Raw genomic sequence first — 11,359 nt, forward strand, 5'->3', positions numbered from 1 at the left:
CTGAAATATCTTTTACTACGATCAGAGACTCTAGAAAATGAAATGAAATTTCATTGTATTGCATGTAATGAAAAACACCCATAAAATATCGATAAATCATAGTTTTTTTTCTTTGCTTGAGTCTTCGCTCTTATACATATAACAGAACAGCAATCCTCTGATCAGCCACAACGACTGGACAGTTTGCTTTCTGCTGTTTAATTCGGGTGTCGTGTTTCAATATCTTCGGGACCATATGTAGGTTAATGATGATAATGGGGGGATTTGTATTATTTACAGAGTGTCATGTGTATACTCTTAAAGAGCCAGTTATCACCTTTGGAATTAGGTTAGTGTCGTCAACATGCGAGGTGTAATTGATACCATTCGGCGTTCCACGCAATGTGACTGAACAGCATCTATATAGGGAATATTGAAAGCAAAACAAGTTTGTAGAGAATGCTACCAGTAATTGTGACCTATATGAGATGATATAAATTTATTATTTATTTAACTTTGATTCAAACAGCGGATAGTAAAATCCGTTCTTCATTTATTTTCTGTTTATTTATTTATTTGTTTATTTATTGTTTATTTGTGTTTTAGCCTATATAGTGTACTACTGTCATGAAGGCTTCCTTAAAGAGAAGGGCGAGGACAAATGGAAAACAAAAAAATCCCATTGATAAGAAAAAAAAACATCTGTTACAATTTGCTTGACTTCCTACATGTTTAGAATTGAGTATAGCCTAACGAGATCGATATAGTATGCCGTATACGGTATACCACATACGTGTGTATAACGGTATTATAAAGATGCATACATTAGCGGTAAAGTGACGATATAAGGGTCATACTTCTTAGGCTGAATTTATACAGTTTTTCAACCCTTATAAACCTACCCCCTACCCCGTCCGTTCCCCCATCCCCTCCTCGGGAATGATGGCACATGTTAACCTTGATTGAATGCTATAGTGCAGCTGTATGCGGACTGGATACAAAATTTCACCGTGTATGGCTTGCCAAAAATTAATGTTCGTACCTATAACCCTGACTTCTCGTTTTGTTCCCGAAAAGCAAATTTCAACTTTTTGACCTTTCACTATACTGCAGAGTTGCTGTGTATCAAATAAATTGTGCCAAAAAAGTACATGAAAATCCTAAAATAGGGAACAAAGAAGGGCTTTTAAGAGAAAGATTTAAAAAAAGAAAAAAATTCCCCCCCCCCCAAAAAAAAACCGGTAGCAAATGTGAGAGTTGATGCATATGATACGGTATATATATATATATATATATATGGCGGTATATATGATGTCTTCCTGACGTTTTTGGCCCTACGGATAAAACAAATTAGGAAACAACTATTTTGCCACGAAATGAAAATATTTGCTCGCTGAGGACTAATTTATAAAAGGTGTTTGTGGATTTAAGCGTCAGTGGAATCTATTGTCTGTGCATGACACGAATTTTAATTTTCATGTGGTGAGATGTAGCTGGGAGCGGTGATTGCTGGCAAAGTGTATGGATATAACGATGATATTCGAGTTTTTTTTTCTTTTTAGTATAAACACTATACAACCACGAGCAATATGCATGAGGTCTTCCTTGTTTCATATATATATATATATATATATATATATATATATATATATATATATATATATATATAAAGATTACAATTATTAAAAACAATTATCTAAATAAATAATAACAAAAAATGATACAGATCAAATATGAAATAACCCCAAAAGTCATCAGAATGAAAGTGAAATCTTACTTGGTTTGTTGATCAGACTACGGGTTATCAGTATTGCTTCCGGATATGCTAGAAAAGTCAAGAAATGGTCACCTATGTTCAAATTTCAAAAACAATTATGCATTTCACTTCCACCTATAAACCATTTTCTCGGCGGGGAAAGGGGGTCAGTAAGGTACAACCCTGGGTTCCGGGATCAATTAGGGCTCCTTCAAGGAAAACGTATGTTTAGTCCATAGAAAATATGGGATAAACTTGAAAATAGTGTATATCTCATCTTTCGTAATTTATTTAAGGGTGATGAAGAGTTTTAACAGGGGTCCAATGACATAATGCCCTTAAGAGGGGTGGGTGGGGTGGTGGGGGGAGGGATGGCAACATGGATACGACGCTTCTTGGTCTAATCTAATCCTCCTGAATATTTTGACATATATACTTGTAGGAGGATTAGGGCTGTCAAATACTTCCAAACACTTTTAGTTTTCCTTTTTATAGGATACCAAAAACATTGAGCGAAATACCGACAATCTTTAAGATTTAATAAGCACATGATTGATGTTTCCATTCGCTTTGACATATATCATCGCCCATGCAGACAATTTCAAAATGTTATTAAACGGATATATTAGTGGCTGACAAATGCATCTTAAAGATGGGATAGCAATATTTCACATTTTTGATTGAAAGCCATCTCAATAATTTGTTCGTAACTCGACTTACGTATGATTGAAATGTATATCCTATACTTTAACTCGATTCATCTATGGAGTGAATGACAGTCTGTGACGTCATGACAACAAATGTTCTTCGAAAGCTTTAATTAAATCCTATTATATACGATCTTTTTAATATTTGTTTATCCTTGCAATGTGATACCTTTGGAGTGTTGCATAACTATCAATTTTCTTCTTCAAACAAAATACAACTTTTTGTTGAAATATTATTTTCCTCTGTGAACATTTTTGAGCAACATATTGTACAGGGGAGAGAAAACATTTTCAGACGAATTGCCATGAACGATGACGTCATCCACCCTTCTGTTGCCAGATGCATTAACAAAGTCATCACCGAATTTGACAATTATCGCCGAATAAAATCATTTGGTTAAGAACTCAAGATAAAGAATATGTCCAGCATTTTTTTGTGTGAAGCAATCAACTATAAACATCGGAGGATCTCTTTAAATTCCAAAAATAACTGATCGGAAAAATGTCGAAAAACTTTATACTTTTCCTTCTTTGCATGAACTTGTCAAGAACTAAAAAAAATGAGCTGCATTTCATTACATAAAGGTCAGTAGAATATGCCAAAAATATGCTAGAAAGTTAAATACTGGTCAGTCATGTTCATGTTGAAGGAAGGAGTTTACTGTAGCATTCCTCAATGTATAATCTCTCAGTGAGACATTTAACACTCCTCAATGTAACAACTAACTTTGAGGATCATATCATCCAAAGTTTATATTTTGTTTCAAAAGTTTCAGTAATTTAGATCAAATGAGAGGTAATATGTTGGTATTATGATGACTTGTTATTTAACTATCTGAACTGTCTTACAAAACTCCTCATTCAAATAAGTTTATTCTGAGATCTCATTTCAAAAAATCAACCCCAAAAATAACTCGAAAATTTTTAAGTTATAATTCGTTTAATCAAACCCTTCGGCAAAAGCTAACGGTTTCACCAAACTGCCATCTGCGCGTGCGCAAAGTGAATTCTGGGCTTCAACCTCCAAGAAAAGAAGACCTGCAATAACAAATAATAAAATAAAAATTATAAATAAGATAGGGTTTTGGCTTTAAGATGTATTCAAAGGAAATAATGGTGTGGAAAAAATGAGGGCGCAAGGCTCAGGTCTAAAATGATGTGTGAAGAACATGTTATAGTATGAAAATGGTAAATAGGGTAAAACACATGCATGAATTTGTTTTTTAAAACTTGCAAAACTGAATCATCCAAAATTGAGAAGATCAAGATATTTCGCACGTGGAGCATTTTCTATTAAAGAGCTCTATAACTTCAATGCAATAAATGATTAATAGTATCTTCCATGTAATACTAACGATATTGATAATACTAATCCATACCTGTTTCTAACGGATGAGCACAAGGCACAACTTGCGCCAAATGCGGGAAAGCGTTTTAAACCTTCATTTTGGAAAGGTGGGTATAAGTGTGGCATATTTGGCCTATTTTAATTATCATGTCTATAATCGCTTTTCCACGCCCGTAGTCAGGCCGAGAATATGATGAGCTTCCCCCCCCCCCACACCCGTGTAGAATACTGTTTCCGCCCACCCCCACCCCCTCCCCCATCTTAACCCCCGTCATGTGTACAAAAACTACTGGACACTTGTAATGTGCCACTCCTTACTTTTCTGGTGATTACTTACACCCTTAATCAAAAGTAAGTGAAAAGTTAGAGCAGCCGGCTGTATAATCTGAAACGAACATGTGGATATCGCCGTTAACGTTTACACCACTCCCACATGAAGCATATACAATCTCACTGATGTTTTATATATTGTATACCCCTTGTATAATTGCATAATGTATGCAGATATTTCCAACTTTGAATGTTCTCAATTGCCGCGGTAATATTTATGTTAGTATATGTTCACTTGTATACCTCCGCCGCACAGGAGGGAGCACCAACCTAAATTTGTATGCCTCAAACTTGAAGTGAATCCTTGCTGGCCGTCTTCGTATATTCTCGCATAGTTATCTCATGGAATTGTATTTTTTACTCGTGACAGTTTGGAAACATATAGCATAGATATACTACATAGTGGCGGGTTAAGGACTCGAAGTAGTGTTTACTATAGCCTTGCACTCGACCTTGTACTCACATCAAGGTGAGTTGTACTTTAATTTGTACTCATCCTGTTGTACTTATACTACACGTCTGTCTATGCATGTTCATGCCGTTAATATAAGAACATATATAGAAATAGACACACAGCAGAAGGGGTGCAACCGCCATGTCTGCACTGGGACGGGGTGGTGGTAGTTAAGATGTTATGTCGTGCAGGAGAGGTGCCTTCCCCTTAAAGAAGTTTTAGTAAATTGCAACTTTTTAAACAATGTTGAAGACATTTCAAAAATGTTTAGGTTGTACCGCACATATGCAATGATATATTTATGTCCTTTACACTAGGATTTGTTTTTCTAATATCCCACCTAGCGAGGGGAGCGACCCCCTTGCTTTTATCTCCCCCCCCCAATTTCAGAAGTATACGCCATTGCCCCCCTCTCCCCCTCGGCACATCAGCTAATGCATGTTTTATGCCAATTATCTTGCAACGCTTCTTCCATACCAATTCCTCCAAACGATACAGATGTTTGCAGTGTCATTAACTTGAAATGCGTAACCAGTATTGGTATACCCACTCGGCTAGAAAGTCAAATCGTTGTCAGTGATGCTCCAACCTCAACATGCACTTTCTTAGTACTCTTGACTGAGCAACTGCATTTCTATTCCCCTGAGACTTATGCAATCTTGGAAAATCTGAACAACCAGGTATGTGATGTGGAAATCTTTTAGGAGTTGTTAGCATGCTAGAACGCTGGGCCAATACTGGTTACCTTTAATATATATAGGGGGAAAATGAAGGCGTGTGGCTGGCGGTTTGTCAAGTTCTCCGAAAATGTGTTGCCTAATTGTTGCTATCAAGTCACAGAACTTCACACTTTATCTGCAATCAACGTATACTCGATTATGCGCATTTCTGTATTAATTATATATGGACAATTGGAGAGAGCAAGTTTGCAGAGTTAAGTCTGAAAGGGAATATCGAGATTAAAGGGGACACAATCACCGTTGTTGGGGCGAACCGAAACTTCTTTGACAACTGAAATACATATAAAGATTATCTACCTATAGGGTCTAGAAAGAATGTCTTTTTTATATATATAAATATTTTCTATATAGTCGTACGCTAAGTATGGATTATCAGATATGATTATCAGTCCTTCTAAAATCAACAAAACCTCTATATATAGACTGAAGCTGCACCTGCATGCGAGCTGCTTCTTCAGCCTTATAACGTTATACACACATAATATGCCACTTATGTGTAAATCCTATCATTCGAGAATGGATATATTGTAGCGCTGTATAGGTTTGTGTAATGGTTATAGTGCGTGACTTTATATATTGTTGTAATTCGTCCTGAACAAACAACGTGATCCCTTTCAATCACAGAGACCCTCACCTGATATCTCCCTTCAGTTCTTAAATTGACTATTCAAGTGAATTCTATCCATGGAACATTAACAAGCTTATACACCGTGTTTTGACCATTGAGAAGAAACACGGCGATTTAGCACGGAACAGCGACTCTTGAAAATACATCGTTTTTTCTTTCTTATTTCGTATCGTTTAAAGAAATGTTAAGATATCTCATCATGTCGAATTGCTTAAGGATGTTTGTTACTGAGTCATTTATTTTAGTTGTAGTTTTCCTGCCATCTGCGCTCCTAAAATATAAAAGGCTCCCCACAGGCTACGAATCCTTGTTAAAAGTTGTGAAAGATGTTCTGTTTTTTGGGCGCTGGAACGATCCTTCCTTCAGGGGCAAAGAGTTTTTTTCTGCCCTTTTTTATCCATTCCTTTTCCCAGTATCGCCCACATCCTTGCCCGTAATTTGTAGCTTGGGGCATAATACCTATCTCTTAAGTCCAGAGGTTGTTTTTCGCTCTCCGTCGGTGCGCAGCGGACCTTTACTTGGCCCCAAGCATTTCAGCTCAAAAGGGATTTGTCCTACCGGGATTGAAGATTCCTCGTTCAATAACCTCTGTGTAACACAATGCGCATGTCCCTTTTAAAGGTGGCTTCGTTTCTGAGTCCTATGTAGTATAACTGGAACAGGTGTGAAGTCAGGTTTTTGTTTAAATCGGCTATAAATCCGGGAGTTTTATCGATAATCCGACATGTTATATATCTAACTAGTTTACTCAGGCCGCACGTAGAGTATACTACACTGACTATATCCCATGTTATGCCGTGCATATGTCGATCAGTTGACTAACATATCGTAGATTAAAACTACGGAAGAGTGGAAACTCTATATGATACTATAGGGAGCTGCTCAAAGTAGCAGCTCCCTGATATGAGACTCATATACGCACAACACATGGAATTACCGTCTTCGGTTGATCTTGGACATGCGACATGTCTACCTTGTGTGTGATACAGATATACATTTGGAGAACAATAACCCATCCATTTATATGAAGGAGAAAAAAAAGGGGGGGGGGGGAGAGAGAGAGAAAAGAAAACACAAAACCATAAACGAGATATGATTGGTTCGAACCGTGTGTGATGCATGCGGTTGTGCCTCGGGGAGGTTAATTTTTAATGAATATCAAGTAAGAATGAAGTCATTAAAGGGTGTGAAGACTCGCGCAAAAAGAAACGTGTCATGCCGGTAATCTGACCTAGTTTCGAATGAGGTGTAACAGAAGTGTTAGACACCACCATCCCCCAGAAAATACACACACGGCTTGCTACCGTCGGTAATTAGACACTAGTGTACAGTCACTACATACAGCTACGGTCAATACCCACAACACAGTGTACATAGCAGCGAAGGACATCTCAGGTCTCAGATAAAAGATAACAAGGTATCACGTTTCATTACTGTCTGCATTTTGTATAGCGACAAGAAGAAAACTTCACTTGCAAGCAACGGTAAGTCAACTTGTTCAGAGCGCGGCGCGCGGTTGGGTCGAGTCTTCAATGCCTTTAATAATTTAAACCGTTTTCGGAAGCACCGGTCAAAGGTCAGTGTGGTACACCTGCTCACCTATGCCAATACATGCAACAGTGGATATAGTGTAAAAGCTACACGTGCTTATACAATCCATTTTGAAGTTATAAGTATAGTAATCTATATTTCTGTACCGATGTTTTATCTTTAATTTAAAGTCATGTAGTGATCGTGCATGGACGGGGGTATTATAGGGGCATCGCCTTCAGCCTGGGGGGGGGGGATCTTTTCTTATTTCAACGGCTAAATTCTATCTATATTGCACAGTAACCACTTCACAACTTCTGCATACAGGTTAACTCTTGTATTATGATTGATTATTGGTTAAAGATACGGTTAGACTTTCGGCTGCAGACCTGCCAAGGAGGGCAACACTGGAGCTATATACAGGGTTACCGTGTCAATTTGCGGGGCCTGGAACATAATGGAAAGTGCCCGGGAAACTGGTTACTTTAACTCAATGAATTAGATTGTAGACCAGTTGCCTAGTTAGGCAATAATTAGAACGCTGATACCATATCCTGTGAGGTTCACAGTGCTCTTGGCGCTATAACAATTGTTCTAATCCACTTACTGCCTTCGGTTTTAACGTCTCAAGAGAGGATTATTATTTAACGGAGCTTTAAAGAATGTCTATATGTTCCGCTCATTATTGGCTTTGATTAATGTCCTATATGCTCTATGTGGTTTCATTTGTTAAAAATGTACAAAACACTTTAGTGAACACAATGCGCTAGTACATTCATTGAAACCCAAATTCAACACAGGTGTCATGGACCTTTAGTGAAAGTGCGACCTCTATTCTTACACACGACAGAATGGCTACACCACAGAACGACGATGATATGATTAAACACGATATCATCAAGTCATTTCCGTCGTGTGCCATTAAACTATGCTTTATTGATATGTCAATAATAAGTCAATAAATAACCGCACTGATATGATAACTAAATGATTGTTTCTTGGATAATGGAAATTCACGTAGTCCCCTATAGGCATACACATGCATAGGAAACTCTATCGCACATAGATCTGGAACAAACTGCAAGCTAATTTTCTCTATGGGCATCAAACATTCATCAGGGAGAATCCCGAGTAATAAAGAACACACCTACCATTTACCTACATAGGTAATAAAGAGGGGGGGGGGGGGCTGAGCTAAAAAAAAAAACCAGACGTACACGTGGTTACGCACCTGGTTCCCAAACCACCCCCTCAGAAACGGAGAGCCAAACGTTCCATAAATGTCGAAAAAGAAAGTGAAGTGTCCAAGTTAATATATATATGTCCAAATCGATATCAACATGTTACAATTCGATATCAACATGTTAAAATTCGATATCAACATGTTACAACTCCATATGAACATGTCGAAACAAAATACAATATGCCATTGCGTCTATCAACATGTCAAATTCAGCATCAGCATGTCGAAAACTTGTAACAGCATGACACGTACTACACTGGCCATGTCAACATGCTATATTTACGTCGTGCTATAATTTTGGCACTTCGGCGCGCGCCAACGTTTCGTATATGTCGAGATTTATTTCAGTATGTCCAAAACTTGTGTCAGAATGTTGAGAGAAGTAAATAAAATATTCAAGCCAAAGGGATCACGTTGATGACTTTGTGCGAGATAATATTTGCCGGACCTTTGCACACCATCCCACGTACCATCAGAGTAAGAATTTGCGTTGAATTAATATTATGAACAAAGTCGGCCTGGACGTTCGGCATCGATACCGACAAGGGTGAGGAGTTGACAGGCTAGTTAACTATACCACAAAACTGCTAATTTCCCGTTCCATCGATGCTAAATACACCGTATACATCCGTTCACTGGTCAGTCTGTTCCCCCTTTCTCAAATTACAATTTCAGCATAGGCTACATTCAAATTTGCCGATAAACACGCCGCCACATGCCTTGTTGATCCATTCGTGAGTCATTGGACGCGGACACTAACAGTAACATGGTAATAATTGAAAGTTTGTGAGAATATTCTTGGGGAAATTTCACTAGGCCCCTTTCTCCCTTTGATCCAGTCCGTGCTCTGTCTTTGGGATTTACTTCAACTAAGTTCTACTTGTATTTAGCCTATGCTAAGTTAGGCAATGCCTAGACTAAGGCTAAAGTTAGGGTATGCATACTCTTATTTCTAACGTTGCCTCTAGACGAGTTCGGAGGCGTGGTGCTATCGAAAGCTGGTTTTCTCTGACGCACTGGTTTATTTCTCCAACCAAACGCGGAATGGAAGAAAAAGTTTCTTGCAAAACATTCATTATGAATGATTATATTAAATGAACTGCTTTGTTTGGACCAAGCTTTGGCGCGACTATAATACGAATAAGGGCTTGAAGATATTCTCAATGGTATATTTTTCACCTACTGCAGCAGTTTAAAACGTATATTCAACCATAGTACCGTGTGAACGACACGAACCATGTGCAACGTTGTCATGGCAATATGTCACTACTCTTCGCTCACCATGCTGACACAAGTTTTGGACATTCTGAAATAAATCTCGACATATACGAAACGTTGGTGCGCGCCGAAGTGCCAAAATTATAGCACGACGTAAATATAGCATGTTGACATGACCAGTGTAGTACGTGTCATGCTGTTACAAGTTTTCGACATGCTGATGCTGAATTTGACATGTTGATAGACGCAATGGCATATTGTATTTTGTTTCGACATGTTTATATGGAATTGTAACATGCTGATATCGAATTGTAACATGCTGATATCGAATTGTAACATGTTGTCACGATTTGGACATATATATATATTAACTTGGACACTTCACTTTTTTTTCGACATTTATGGAACGTTTGGCTCTCCGTACTCAGACACATGCAATGTCCATACTCACGCATATGGCAGGCCATGTGGGACAAACACCGCATAATATATCCGCGTATTAATTTGAATATATTTCGGGTATTAATTTGAATATACACGCATATATATTATTAGCCAATCATAAATATATCCGTGTATAAATTAGAATATAAACACTTATTAATTCGAATTATATATGAGGATTGATTCGAATACTTATGAGGATTAATTCGAAAATAGACACGTATTAATTCGAATATATACGGTACACGTATATGGCAAGCCATGTGGGACAAACACCGCATAATATATCCGCGTATTAATTCGAATATATACGCGTATTAATTGTACATGTGTAAAGTTTCGCTTTTTGAAGAGATCTCGCGAGCACGCCAACACATTTATCGTTGGTATATGTACACAGCAGGAGCGGAATTGTTTTATCGTGTATATTCTAATTAATCCGTGCATATATTGGATTTAATCTCCATATGTATTTTATTTAATACGTGTATATTTTCGAGTTAATACGTGAATATATTCGAATTAATACGTGGATATATTCCAATTAATACGCGGATATATATTTAAGCCATATGATTGGCTCATAATATATACGCGTATATATTCCAATTAATACGCGTATAAATTCCAATTAATACGCGGATATATTATGCAGTGTTTGTCCCATATGGCTTGCCATACACGTACTAAGTCACGCTGTTGTCTAGATAGGTACGTAGGCTTACTAACATTGCAATCTCTCAGTAATTACACTGGCGAGGCTACAATGTGGGTGTAAGCAGTAAGACATGCCAGTTGTTATCTGATTTAATACGCGTATATATTCGAGTTAATGCGAGTATATATTCGTATTAATACGATGATATATTATGAGTTGTTTGTCACATATGGCTTGCCATAAACGCTGCCTCATACTCCCACGGATTACTTCCGTGCCTAATCCCACGCTCGTACTCATTAAGATTTTGTAGTTGAACGCAAA

General features: G+C 37.7%; 1 protein-coding gene across 5 annotated transcripts in view; it reads right to left on the reverse strand.

Annotated features, from left to right (window-relative positions):
• The window catches only part of LOC139961657 (BTB/POZ domain-containing protein kctd15-like), a 173,082-nt gene that overhangs the window by 21,851 nt on the left and 139,872 nt on the right, over positions 1-11,359 (reverse strand). For 3 of the 5 annotated variants that reach the window (XM_071961027.1, XM_071961051.1, XM_071961042.1), the window contains exon 2: positions 3,393-3,480. In XM_071961027.1, the coding sequence (XP_071817128.1) occupies positions 3,393-3,480 (88 nt within the window). Of the gene's footprint in view, positions 1-1,646; positions 3,481-5,948; positions 8,105-11,359 lie in introns of those variants that run through there. The other 2 variants (XR_011790960.1, XR_011790958.1) reach the window with 2 other exon arrangements.

This window comes from Apostichopus japonicus, chromosome 3 (genome assembly GCF_037975245.1).
Source record: "Apostichopus japonicus isolate 1M-3 chromosome 3, ASM3797524v1, whole genome shotgun sequence".
In the NCBI taxonomy this organism is placed as follows: domain Eukaryota; kingdom Metazoa; phylum Echinodermata; class Holothuroidea; order Aspidochirotida; family Stichopodidae; genus Apostichopus; species Apostichopus japonicus.